Source organism: Pecten maximus, chromosome 8 (genome assembly GCF_902652985.1).
Source record: "Pecten maximus chromosome 8, xPecMax1.1, whole genome shotgun sequence".
NCBI lineage: Eukaryota > Metazoa > Mollusca > Bivalvia > Pectinida > Pectinidae > Pecten > Pecten maximus.
In genome coordinates this window covers 42,130,013-42,145,033 of record NC_047022.1, presented here as the reverse complement: position 1 = coordinate 42,145,033, position 15,021 = coordinate 42,130,013, and the positions used below count along the sequence as shown (strand labels likewise).

The 15,021-nt window shown below is 35.5% G+C and overlaps 1 protein-coding gene across 9 annotated transcripts in view; it reads left to right on the top strand.

Moving 5' to 3' along the window:
• The window catches only part of LOC117333560 (leucine-rich repeat-containing protein 74B-like), a 69,550-nt gene extending 55,026 nt beyond the window's left edge, over positions 1–14,524 (top strand). For 8 of the 9 annotated variants that reach the window (XM_033892896.1, XM_033892898.1, XM_033892899.1 and 5 more), the window contains 2 exons: positions 2,349–2,434; positions 10,999–14,524. In XM_033892896.1, coding sequence (XP_033748787.1) covers positions 2,349–2,434; positions 10,999–11,092 — 180 coding nt within the window. In that variant the 3' untranslated portion in view covers positions 11,093–14,524. Of the gene's footprint in view, positions 1–2,348; positions 2,435–5,407; positions 5,442–10,998 lie in introns of all 9 variants that reach the window. The other variant, XM_033892897.1, reaches the window with a different exon arrangement.
• Positions 14,525–15,021: the final 497 nt, after the last annotated feature.

Below are 15,021 nucleotides of genomic sequence, written 5' to 3'. Positions count from 1 at the left end.
TACCACTGGTTGTCATGGCACCTGGATACATAAGTACCATTTGTTGTCATGGCACCTGGATACATAAGTACCATTTGTTGTCATGGTACCTGGATACATGAATACCATTTGTTGTCATGGTACCTGGATACATTAATATAATTTTTTGTCATTGCACCAGAATACATGAATACCTCTGGTTGTCGTGGTACCTTGATACAGATACCATTTGTTGTCAAGGTACCAAAATGCCTGAATACCAGTGATAGTCATGGCACCAGAAGACATGATTACCAATGGTTTGCATGGCACCACATTAGATGAATACCAGTGATAGACATGGCATCTGGATACATTAATACTATTGGTTTTCATGGCAACTCGATACGTGAATATCAATTATTGTCATGGCACCTAGATACATGAATATCATTTGTTGTCATGACACCTTGATACATAAATACCATTTGTAGTTATGGAACCTAGATACACAATTGCCAATGGTTGTCATAGCACCAAATTAGACGAATACCAGTGATAGTCATGGCATCTGGATACATATATACAATTTGTTGTTGTCATACCAAAATACATGAATACCACAAGTTGTCATGGCACCTAGATACATGAATACCATTGGTTGTCATGGCACCAGAATACATGGATACCATTTGTTGTCATGGCACCTAGATATATAAATACCATTTGTTGTCATGACAACAGAATACATGAATACCATTTGTTGGCATGGCACCTAGATATATAAATACCATTTGTTGTCATGACAACAGAATACATGAATGCCAATTGTTGTCATGGCACCACAATATATGAATACCTTTGACCGTGAAGCACCAAAACACGATTCGTAATTACAATTTGTTGTCGTGGCACCAGCATAATATTCATACATCTGATATCCAAAAAGGAATTTAAAATTGACTTTTTATTGTAGGTGTTGGGTTAAGTGGCATACTGCAGACGTACAATGTAATACAGGTTTTACTTTGTTGGGTGTCATTAAATATTTATAGTGGTGTTGTGGACTTGTGCATGATATAATGTGTGATGGTTACTTACATTTATATCTCATATAAAGGAATAATTGACGTATCAACTTTTACATTTTGGGTAAATGACTTTGATTTAATTACCTCATATTTGTAGATTTATTTCCTAAAGGGTTTGACATATTTGTTTTTTTGGTGTAAAATGTTCAGGTTAATTTTTTTTTCTCCTTTCTCTGTAGGAACAATTTCAGCACATATAAACTTATACTAATACATACTGTGGCCAGTTTACCAATGTTCCGTGAAGGAATTTCTTTAACTTTAAAACTTCATAGGAAAGCATCAGAGAAGTTAAAGAAGATTCCTTAACAAAGATTTTTCCATTAAATTCAGTAATGCTTTCATATGGAATAGTTTTAAGTAAAGGAATTTCCGTAAGTAACAGAACGTTGATGAAACTGTGGCCAGGTAATGCCCCAAAAAGGCCTGAATTAGACCCAGGGTTTAGACAGATGTATCTATCAGTGATGTTTAAACTTTATAAATCTGTGTTTATTGTGTTTATTGAAGAAAGAAAAAAAAGAAAGAAAAAAACAAAAAAAAGACATGATTTATCATAGTTGAGTCTAAGTTTTCCAGTCTCTGATTTCAATGACACTCTAAACTTGTTAAAGATTTTTTTTCATAAAATCATTTGGCATGAAATATTTGTATTTATATATAGATAAAACAGTAACAATTATGTAATCTATGTAATTTATTAAGCTTTGGTGTTCAGATTTTCATTGTTAACTAAATATAACAGACTTCTGGCTTACTAATCTGTATTGGTTGTATAAATTGGACTACAAATGTTGGTTGTATGAATGGACTACAAATGTTGGTTGTATGAATTGGACTACAAATGTTGGTTGTATAAATGGGACTACAAATGTTGGTTGTATAAATGGGACTACAAATGGTTGGGACTACAAATGGAGACTGTTTGGATTTTACTTGATATCATTATGTATTACTGAAGATAGTTGATGAAAGTTATGCTATGAAGTAACTTTTAAAAGAAATAAAAATTGAAGCACGTTCATTTACCCAGTTATCTTCCCATGTTTAAAATTCTCGTTAATTGTCATAATAAGACAAATGCTTAAATATGAGGAAAAATAATGATCACCATCAAATTATGTAAGGTTTAAATTACAAAAAAGTCAAAAAAACTCTAAAACTTAGTGACAAATATAAAAGTATTTCTTCTTGTTCATAATGTTCTCAGTACAAAATTGAATATTGCTGACTTTTTAATACATTGTATAGGAATTTGAGATTTTGTGGACTATAATTGATTTGTGTGATTGTCTGTAGGAGACGGGTATCAAGTTATCCAATGATGAAGTTAGTCAGCTACTACTGGAACTGGACAGTGATGGGGATGGTGAAATCAACTACAGGTAAGGTACCACCGTCTCCCAGATGTCATACGTAGTATCACAGAACTTAGTGTTACAGTATCTCGTGTCAGATGTCATACGTAGTATCACAGAACCTAGCGTTACAGTATCTCGTGTCAGATGTCATACGTAGTATCACAGAACCTAGTGTTACAGTATCTCGTGTCAGATGTAATACGTAGTATCACAGAACCTAGTGTTACAGTATCTCGTGTCAGATGTCATACGTAGTATCACAGAACCTAGTGTTACAGTATCTCGTGTCAGATGTCATACGTAGTATCACAGAACCTAGTGTTACAGTATCTCGTGTCAGATGTCATACGTAGTATCACAGAACCTAGTGTTACAGTATCTCGTGTCAGATGTCATACGTAGTATCACAGAACCTATAGTGTTACAGTATCTCGTGTCAGATGTCATACGTAGTATCACAGAACCCAGTGTTACAGTATCTCGTGTCAGATGTCATACGTAGTATCACAGAACCTAGTGTTACAGTATCTCGTGTCAGATGTAATACGTAGTATCACAGAACCTAGTGTTACAGTATCTCGTGTCAGATGTCATACGTAGTATCACAGAACCTAGTGTTACAGTATCTCGTGTCAGATGTAATACGTAGTATCACAGAACCTAGTGTTACAGTATCTCGTGTCAGATGTAATACGTAGTATCACAGAACCTAGTGTTACAGTATCTCGTGTCAGATGTCAATACGTAGTATCACAGAACCTAGTGTTACAGTATCTCGTGTCGATGTCATACGTAGTATCACAGAACCTAGTGTTACAGTATCTCGTGTCAGATGTCATACGTAGTATCACAGAACCTAGTGTTACAGTATCTCGTGTCAGATGTCATACGTAGTATCACAGAACCTAGTGTTACAGTATCTCGTGTCAGATGTCATACGTAGTATCACAGAACCTAGTGTTACAGTATCTCGTGTCAGATGTCATACGTAGTATCACAGAACCTAGTGTTACAGTATCTCGTGTCAGATGTCATACGTAGTATCACAGAACCTAGTGTACAGTATCTCGTGTCAGATTGTCATACGTAGTATCACAGAACCTAGGTTACAGTAGTGTTTCAGTATCTCGTCAGATGTCATACGTAGTATCACAGAACCTAGTGTTACAGTATCTCGTGTCAGATGTCATACGTAGTATCACAGAACCTAGCGTTACAGTATCTCGTGTCAGATGTCATACGTAGTATCACAGAACCTAGCGTTACAGTATCTCGTGTCAGATGTCATACGTAGTATCACAGAACCTAGCGTTACAGTATCTCGTGTCAGATGTCATACGTAGTATCACAGAACCTAGCGTTACAGTATCTCGTGTCAGATGTCATACGTAGTATCACAGAACCTAGCGTTACAGTATCTCGTGTCAGATGTCATACGTAGTATCACAGAACCTAGTGTTACAGTATCTCGTGTCAGATGTCATACGTAGTATCACAGAACCCAGCGTTACAGTATCTCGTGTCAGATGTCATACGTAGTATCACAGAACCTAGCGTTACAGTATCTCGTGTCAGATGTCATACGTAGTATCACAGAACCTAGCGTTACAGTATCTCGTGTCAGATGTCATACGTAGTATCACAGAACCTAGCGTTACAGTATCTCGTGTCAGATGTCATACGTAGTATCACAGAACCTAGCGTTACAGTATCTCGTGTCAGATGTCATACGTAGTATCACAGAACCTAGCGTTACAGTATCTCGTGTCAGATGTCATACGTAGTATCACAGAACCTAGTGTTACGGTATCTCGTGTCAGATGTCATACGTAGTATCACAGAACCTAGTGTTACGGTATCTCGTGTCAGATGTCATACGTAGTATCACAGAACCTAGTGTAACGGTATCTCGTGTCAGATGTCATACGTAGTATCACAGAACCTAGTGTTACGGTATCTCGTGTCAGATGTCATACGTAGTATCACAGAACCTAGTGTTACGGTATCTCGTGTCAGATGTCATACGTAGTATCACAGAACCTAGTGTTACGGTATCTCGTGTCAGATGTAATACGTAGTATCACAGAACCTAGTGTTACGGTATCTCGTGTCAGATGTAATACGTAGTATCACAGAACCTAGTGTTACGGTATCTCGTGTCAGATGTAATACGTAGTATCACAGAACCTAGTGTTACAGTATCTCGTGTCAGATGTCATACGTAGTATCACAGAACCTAGTGTTACAGTATCTCGTGTCAGATGTCATACGTAGTATCACAGAACCTAGCGTTACAGTATCTCATGTCAGATGTCATACGTAGTATCACAGAACCTAGTGTTACAGTATCTCGTGTCAGATGTAATATGTAGTATCACAGAACCTAGTGTTACATGAATATGTTCACCATCATATAGGAGTTAAATCATAATGTGTGATTTTTTTTTAGACTTTTCTAACATGCAAGGTTCTCATGACTAGTCCATGTGGGCAGTATCACAAATCTAATTAGAGTTATGACCCTAGGCCTTAATGTCCCAAAGACAAGTCATTATTATAGATAATTTATATAATCTTGGTCTTTAAAAGTTCTCAGAATTCTTCAATAAAATGTCTTTTGCCAATGACATCAATATTTATAAGAAAACAATAGCTTCCTTAATGATAGATTAGAACAGCTTATGTTTAGCATCTCTATGTTGTGATAACCTGTTGCTATTTTACATTTATGTACTATGCATGTAATGTCTTCACTTTATTTTATTTAATATCCTATACTTATACAAAAATATATTCTTTATAAGCTCCTTTCTAAAATTGATCATATTTCATGCTTGCTTTTCTAGCATTTCTATTTTTAAGTAAATCTTTCGAGGAAATCCTGTTAAGAATTAATTTTAGTGACTTAAAATGTTCTGCATACTGCCAGGTCATTGTACGACATCAGCTTTTTAGTGAGGTAATAACATTATATTAACTAGATATGGCCGGCGACAGTTCTGTTTCAGAAGTAGGCATGGTACCAGTAGCAGTAAGTATAGATACACTGCTATATAACCATAGTAGAGGCGTGACTAACGGTGTGGGAATCATAGACGCACTAACCTATATATCATTAAGAGGCGTGGAGGCAATGCTGGCTACTCTAGCTTAAATTAACACCAAACCATTCAACTATGATCCTATTCAACTTAAAAATGTACATGTATGAAACATGTGGGCAGATTCATGGAGAATACAAGGAGTTAATAACCTCCTCCATTATAAGTAAAGGGGCCACCTTCCATGGTATTAGTGTCATTTACCCCTTCCATGGTATTAGTGTCATTTACCCCTTCCATGGTATTAGTGTCATATACCCCTTCCATGGTATTAGTGTCATATACCCCTTCCATGGTATTAGTGTCATATACCCCTTCCATGGTATTAGTGTCATATACCCCTTCTATGGTATTAGTGTCATATACCCCTTCTATGGTATTAGTGTCATATACCCCTTCTATGGTATTAGTGTCATTGACCCCTTCCATGGTATTAGTGTCATTGACCCCTTCCATGGTATTAGTGTCATATACCCCTTCTATGGTATTAGTGTCATATACCCCTTCTATGGTATTAGTGTCATATACCCCTTCTATGGTATTAGTGTCATTGACCCCTTCCATGGTATTAGTGTCATTGACCCCTTCCATGGTATTTAGTAACTTATATATACCCTGTCCATGGTGTTGTGTATACCCCCCTCCATAGTATTTAGTTATATATACCCTGTCTATGGTGTTGTGTATAACCCCTCCATAGTATTTAGTTATATGTACCCTGTCCATGGTGTTGTGTATAACCCCTCCATAGTACTTAGTTATATATACCCTGTCCATGGTGTTGTGTATAACCCCTCCATAGTATTTAGTTATATATACCCTGTCCATGGTGTTGTGTATAACCCCCTCCATAGTATTAGTTATATATACCCTGTCTATGGTGTTGTGTATAACCCCCTCCATAGTATTTAGTTATATATACCCTGTCCATGGTGTTGTGTATAACCCCTCCATAGTATTTAGTTATATATACCCTGTCCATGGTGTTGTGTATAACCCCTCCATAGTATTTAGTTATATATACCCTGTCCATGGTGTTGTGTATAACCCCTCCATAGTATTTAGTTATATATACCCTGTCCATGGTGTTGTGTATAACCCCCTCCATAGTATTAGTTATATATACCCTGTCTATGGTGTTGTGTATAACCCCCTCCATAGTACTTAGTTATATATACCCTGTCCATGGTGTTGTGTATAACCCCTCCATAGTATTTAGTTATATATACCCTATCCATGGTGTTGTGTATAACCCCCTCCATAGTATTAGTTATATATACCCTGTCCATGGTGTTGTGTACCCCTCCATAGTATTAGTTATATATACCCTGTCCATGGTGTTGTGTATAACCCCTCCATAGTATTAGTTATATATACCCTGTCTATGGTGTTGTGTATAACCCCCTCCATAGTATTTAGTTATATATACCCTGTCTATGGTGTTGTGTATAACCCCCTCCATAGTATTTAGTTATATATACCCTGTCCATGGTGTTGTGTATAACCCCCTCCATAGTATTAGTTATATATACCCTGTCCATGGTGTTGTGTATAACCCCCTCCATAGTATTTAGTTATATATACCCTGTCCATGGTGTTGTGTATAACCCCCTCCATAGTATTTAGTTATATATACCCTGTCCATGGTGTTGTGTATAACCCCTCCATAGTATTTAGTTATATATACCCTGTCCATGGTGTTGTATAACCCCTCCATAGTATTTAGTTATATATACCCTGTCCATGGTGTTGTGTATAACCCCTCCATAGTATTTAGTTATATATACCCTGTCCATGGTGTTGTGTATACCCCCCTCCATAGTATTTAGTTATATATACCCTGTCCATGGTGTTGTGTATAACCCCTCCATAGTATTTAGTTATATATACCCTGTCCATGGTGTTGTATAACCCCTCCATAGTATTTAGTTATATATACCCTGTCCATGGTGTTGTGTATAACCCCTCCATAGTATTTAGTTATATATACCCTGTCCATGGTGTTGTGTATACCCCCTCCATAGTATTTAGTTATATTACCCTGTCCATGGTGTTGTGTATACCCCCCTCCATAGTATTTAGTTATATATACCCTGTCCATGGTGTTGTGTATACCCCCCTCCATAGTATTTAGTTATATATACCCTGTCCATGGTGTTGTGTATAACCCCTCCATAGTATTTAGTTATATATACCCTGTCCATGGTGTTGTGTATACCCCCCTCCATAGTATTTAGTTATATATACCCTGTCCATGGTGTTGTGTATAACCCCTCCATAGTATTTAGTTATATATACCCTGTCCATGGTGTTGTGTATAACCCCTCCATAGTATTTAGTTATATATACCCTGTCCATGGTGTTGTGTATACCCCCTCCATAGTATTTAGTTATATATACCCTGTCCATGGTGTTGTATACCCCCCACCATAGTATTTAGTTATATATACCCTGTCCATGGTTTTGTGTACCCCCCTCCATAGTATTTAGTTATATATACCCTGTCCATGGTGTTGTATACCCCCCACCATAGTATTTAGTTATATATACCCTGTCCATGGTGTTGTGTATAACCCCTCCATAGTATTTAGTTATATATACCCTGTCCATGGTGTTGTGTATAACCCCTCCATAGTATTTAGTTATATATACCCTGTCCATGGTGTTGTATACCCCCCTCCATAGTATTTAGTTATATATACCCTGTCCATGGTGTTGTGTATAACCCCTCCATAGTATTAGTTATATATACCCTGTCCATGTTGTTGTGTATACCCCCTCCATAGTATTTAGTTATATATACCCTGTCCATGGTGTTGTATACCCCCCTCCATAGTATTTAGTTATATATACCCTGTCCATGGTGTTGTAATAACCCCTCCATAGTATTTAGTTATATATACCCTGTCCATGGTGTTGTGTATAACCCCTCCATAGTATTTAGTTATATATACCCTGTCCATGGTGTTGTGTATACCCCCCTCCATAGTATTTAGTTATATATACCCTGTCCATGGTGTTGTGTATAACCCCTCCATAGTATTTAGTTATATATACCCTGTCCATGGTGTTGTGTATACCCCCTCCATAGTATTTAGTTATATATACCCTGTCCATGGTGTTGTGTATACCCCCCTCCATAGTATTTAGTTATATATACCCTGTCCATGGTGTTGTGTATAATCCCTCCATAGTATTTAGTTATATATACCCTGTCCATGGTGTTGTGTATACCCCCTCCATAGTATTTAGTTATATATACCCTGTCCATGGTGTTGTGTATAACCCCCTCCATAGTATTTAGTTATATATACCCTGTCCATGGTGTTGTGTATAACCCCTCCATAGTATTTAGTTATATATACCCTGTCCATGGTGTTGTGTATAACCCCCTCCATAGTATTTAGTTATATATACCCTGTCCATGGTGTTGTGTATAACCCCTCCAAGTTTTTTTTTTTTTTTTTACATTTTGATTACTTTTCTGGGAGTTATCCCCTTGTATGATTTTAATCATTTTTAAAGTGGGAGTGGGGTTCTATGGTTTCAAATTCTAGTTTGATATTAAACAGGTAAGAGCTGCCATAAAGAACTGCTTAGGCTTGTCTATGCTATGTTTGGTGTCATCAATTGAAGGATTATCTCCCCTTTGCCATACAGATGCACATACTCACCTCAGCATAACCATCAATACTTGAGCCTTTTCTTCTCAAACTGCATACATATTATGCCTTTTTTCTTCTTTGCCTTTTATAATTTGCTGACAAATAACCAAACCCCATTGCCTTGTTACCAACTGTGTGGCTAGCTATCCAATCTGCACACTGAATCCCAGACAGGAAGCTTAGAACATGTTACTGAAGGATGCAAATGAGAGTTAGTTATAATTTTCGAAGGAAATACATCCCAGAAAGTTCAGGAGTTTAACAATGCATCCCAGAAAGTTAAACATGAATTTCTTGTGACTTCACAATATCTTTGTAAGTTTTTAAAAAATTGGCTGATAGATATAACAAAATTTAATCACTGACTGAAACATGTGATGTTTGTGTTGATAAACCTATAATGCCGAGAGTATCAATATCTATTTTTAAAAAGTATATAAAAAATCATGGCTGGTGTTTTGTTCTTTTCTCAGCCTAAATTTTTACATTTGATATACTTCTTCAAGGAGTTCATATGTGTATTACCCAAAGGTAAAGTTTTTGAAATTCCAGAGAGATTTAACCATTAGGTTTTTTGTCATTACACATACAACTTGTGATAATCTGACCACTTTTGAAAACCACAAATTGCTGAGTTGTTTTTTTTATACTATTCACAATCACAGTTTAGTATGTAGTCTATGTATTAACCTAGTATATATAAAACATTTTCAAGCAAATATGTCGGTAACAAGCTGTAGATATTGCTTGGAAACCTGGTGTCGGGAGTTCTTACTGTTTATTCAGATTTAAACTATTCACATGAAGATGGTTCCGTTTACCACTAAATATCCTCCTGGAAACTACCAATGCACATAAGAACGTATTGCACATTTGTTTTATCCACCGAAATGGGGTTTTGGGTTTGTCTGTCCATCTCCGTGCATTAACGAATGTTAACTGATTTTCTTCCAATTTAATAAAAAGGTTAAATAGAATGCTAACAGATTTTCTTCAAATTTGATAAAAAGATTAAATACCTGAAGGGCTAGGTGGAGCTCAATTGTCACTTTGATGGACGTAATTTGGCAGAGTTATGGCTCATTGATTAACAATTTTTTTTTGTTTCTGCTGTTTTCATGCAATAGCTCCCAAAAATATTATCCAGTTATCATCAAACTTAGTAACAGAGTTATCGTCCTTTGATTTATAAAACACATTGTCATTTGCTGTTAAATGACTCTACCAAATATTTTTGGGAAGGTCTTCAAACTTAGGAACAGGATTCAATGTTATTGTATTAAAGACTTAGCCAGATAGGTTTTGGTAATGGCAGATGAGAAGACATGTCTTACACAATCATTTTACTTTATCCCCTGTCACATGTAAGGCTTACTTTTTTCTTTGAGTTTCAAGCAATACATTATGGTTCAACAGAATTCATTCCTAACCTCAAAAATGTTTACCAACAATTTGTCAGGAAAGCGGGAGATATTAATTCCGCGAAGTTGCTTGTTGGAAATATACTTTTCTTTAATTTCATTAAAGTACCAACTTTTACTTAATGAATATCTTCTCAAATTTTATCTTCAAATTCTAGGTTGTATAATCTATAAAAAATGCTTGGCTCACTATCCAGTCATTGTTTTTGTGGACACAGGCTGGATGTTTTCTGTATCGACTTGACACAGTAGGAAAATAAAGATCCTTTTGTTGTTTATGAAACACAATAGAACATTATATATCTGATATATACTCGTAAGTCAGTTAAACTACTGAGAATGAGGCCGACAGTGACATCATTACCAAGGTTTATCAACTGTTGTATTTGGTTGTTTTACAGTGAGCTGGTGATTGGTCATACAGGATTCCAGGAGCAGCAAGACTCCATCAACACCATACTGACCGCCACCCAGCCCCGACCGATGACCACTTAGTGACCAGAGTTTCGCCTCATCTACAACAAACAACCATCACAACTGGGACACCTGCCATACATACTTTTCCTGTTCATTAATGAGACTTCAAGTTCATAATATGACCTTGACCTTGACTGTGGAGATCTGGATTCTGTTGACAGCATTACCATAACAACAGCTACATAGGTATCAGATATTGGCGGTTTTATCAGATGGAATTATTTCATTGACTCAACTTTGGATTATGAACAAACATTCAGTGTGATAGAGTCAACTTAAAGGAAATGTGTGTATTCTGGATCACAGAATGTTTCTATGGTTACTCTGCAAGGGAGATAACCAGTGTATGGCCGAGTGGAAATTATTGTCAGAACAATAAGTTCTGAAGTGATAAAATGCAATTTCATAGTTGATTGGGATGAGATACATATAAGGATCTGTAATATTCCAACATCATGTTGTAGTTGATATGATGTTACAGTTTACATTATAACTTATATAGTTATATAAGGAAGTGGAGGATACAAAAGATGTAAATAGAGCCATGCATTAATGCTGATGGTTTGCTCATGATAACCGTCCAAGTCTTCAGTCAGTTTCATTGTTTTAGGAACGGTATTTAGTGACAGATATTATTATGAGCTTAATGTGAAGTTCCACTGAAATGCACTTAAATGAGTGATAGTAACGATGCCATGTCTTGATGCCAATTACAGAACTTTTATATATGAACTGATATTGTATAGCAAGTGACTTTTATGTTTTAAAATATTGCTTTGGATTTAATTGTTTTGATATGTAGGAAAATACTTCATTTTTTATTAATATATTTTTGATCATGTGACATGTCTGTCACAAAAGAAATCATGTTAACTATACCTCTTTCTCACAATATTTTATCTCTACTTTGAAATATTTTACTTTCAAATAAATTTTTTGCTGCAAAAGTTTTTTGGTTGCGAACTATGTAAGTATCAAAGTTCCAAATTGTGTGGAATCACCAATGTTCCTTCCGTTGACGATTGTAAGTGCAATTCTTTACTATTTTAGTTCATTTTCTGTTTTACTTTTAGCAGATTTTATTTATTGTCCTAGCAGATGATCTTATTGTTTTATCTGATTTACATTTTGTTCCGACTGCTTTGATTAATGTTTTCTGTGTGCAATAGGGTAAATTAAACATTTAGGACTGTAGCATTATTATCCAACATATGATAATCCTCGTTAATATGACCTACATGTATATTATTCTCAAATGCATTGTACGAAAATTTAAAACTACTGACCAGAGCAGGAAAAAACGAAATCAGCATCACTGGTCCTTCAGGATTCTGTCCAAATGTACCCAAAGGTGAAACATAGTGGTCCAGGTAAACTGATTTAGTAGAATCTTAAATTAAATTATATTAAGGTAAACATTTCACATGCCAATCGGGTAAGTAGTCAACAAATATTTACTTGCCAACAGATCTACTGGCCCTGGGTTTTTTTTCTCCTTGCTGCTGACAATGATTTTATCAAATTTATTGCAAAACATTTTAGATGTCCATAATATGATGATGGTGATATTGTAATGACTGTACTATTGAATAATACTGATTACTGTGAGTTTGTACCCATCGAAGTATTGAATTAAACCTCGATTTAATGTTTCTGCTTTATCTATTGAAATTTCTTGCAACATTTAATTCACTTTATTTCTGCAATTTTTTTTATGAATTTAGGTTGTATATATATTTGTTTCTCAGCTCTATGAGTTGTTATCAAGAACCTTGAATTTTTTTTTCAATAAATGTTTTACAGCAAAAAGATGGCGGCCTCTTTCAGTATTACACGTTACAGTATTGCTTCAACGATATTATACCGTCAGAAGGACATCCCAGTATCAGTATTGTGTGTACATAGCGGCCTGCTACTCACTGTTAGTCTATAGCATCACAGTCGATCTGTCATTGTGTGTACATAGCGGCCTGCTCGTCAGAAGGACATCCCAGTATCAGTATTGTGTGTACATAGCGGCCTGCTACTCACCGTTAGTCTATAGCATCACAGTCGATCTGTCATTGTGGTTTGTTAACATATTCTTGTGAGTTAATCCCTCATGTCACTTTTCTTAGAGCTTTATGATTATTTTGTTTTCTACTCTGAGATATACGACAGTCTGTGCCTGCTTTATTTGAGTAAATGTTGTAACTATATGCATGTATAAACTTGGAACTGTAGATGTTTATGGTTTCCATCCCCTAAGACAATAAAAATTTTAACAAAAGATGTCATAATGATAATAGCAATATGTGATATTAATTGTTGTTTTCCGTCCATGGCATCATTTTGTCAGTTGTTATAAGATTGGGGGGTTTTGGAAGCATAATGCTATCTGGAATAATGTAAAAAAAAACCATTATGTACCTTTTCATCATACACAACTTTTGTAGGTTTGTATAAATCCTCCATATTTATCTGACATCACAAGTAGTACTTGCTTGCTACAAGGACAAACTTTCTGTGTGTATTCTGTACAATAAACTTGAGTGTTGAATGCGTATACGATTAAGTCTTATTGTACAAAGATATTACACATGTATCACAATTACTTCTACCCTCATTGTTAACAAACTTTGGTATTTGTTTCTTTCATTATTATTGTTATTTTTTTTTTTCCAAAAAATTACTACATCAGTCAGACTGTGAAAAAGTGTTACTGTGAAAACTCAATTACTTATTGCTGTAGCTGTACCTACTGTGATATTTATCTGTAGATCAAGTGCTGACTTTACTAATTGTTACTATCTGTTGGTTGTAATTTTGTTGGTTTAAATATCACCTCTACATGTTTATGTAAAATTGGTGAATTATTTATTGTATATCTTATAGCTTTATATATTTATAAATATTACTAAATATAATTTATTGATCTACATATTGTGTGGTTGTGTATCATCATAGATATAAAATTCTATAGCTTATACCTTAGGACCGTGTTGATTACAAGGTAGATAACTCTTGGCTCCATGGATCATCAGTGTTTATTGAGCCCTGTACCGTAAGTTCTCTGTCTCCACTGATATTTATGTTATTAAGATTTTTTCTTTGCAATTAATGTTCCTGTTTTTTTTGTTTTTGTTTAACCTCTGCAATATCTGTTTGTCGTATTGGCATCGGCTGCCTTGCACACATAAGAATCCCACTATCTATCAAGTATGGACAATATATGATGATTTATTCAGAAGGTTTCAATGATTGATACACGTCCATGTTATCAGCATTCTATATATCTAAAATAGTTATCATTGACTATGTGCAAGCTCTTTATCTTCACTATCTGTAATGATTTTAATGAAAAGTTAAAAACTTAATCAGCAAAGTTGTTTTGTGTTGCTATGTATAACTGTAGCATGTGTTGGAATACAAAGGCAAATTAAAGTCTATATTTATAAAAGATACGCCTTATTCTGTTTTTATGTTATTTCTCGTATTACAATGGTATGATGTTTTTATGGACTGTATTGAAAGGAAAACAATTTGTACCGACACAGCCACACTCTAACTGTAAATATCACCCCATACTCAAACAAGAGGCCCATGGGCCTTAACGGTCATCTGACAAACACTTACACTTACAGCAGGGACACACCCCTCGATCCAGCATTATTACCATAAATTATTTATTGCAGCCAGTTGTGTTTTAGATCAAATTTGGTTTTTATCCATTTAGCTTGTCCAGGAAGACCAGCATCTTAAAGCAAAATTTTAGCCAAGTTCCCAATTTTGGGGCATGCCCCTCTGTCCCAATGGGTCAGACAAGACTCATTTATATTAATTAGGATTGCCTTTCCCCAATGATGTTTCATACTAAATATGGTTGTAATCAATTAAGGCATTATATAAAATATGACCACCCTTCCCAAAGGATGTTTCACGCCATATTTCGTATTAATCCACCCAAG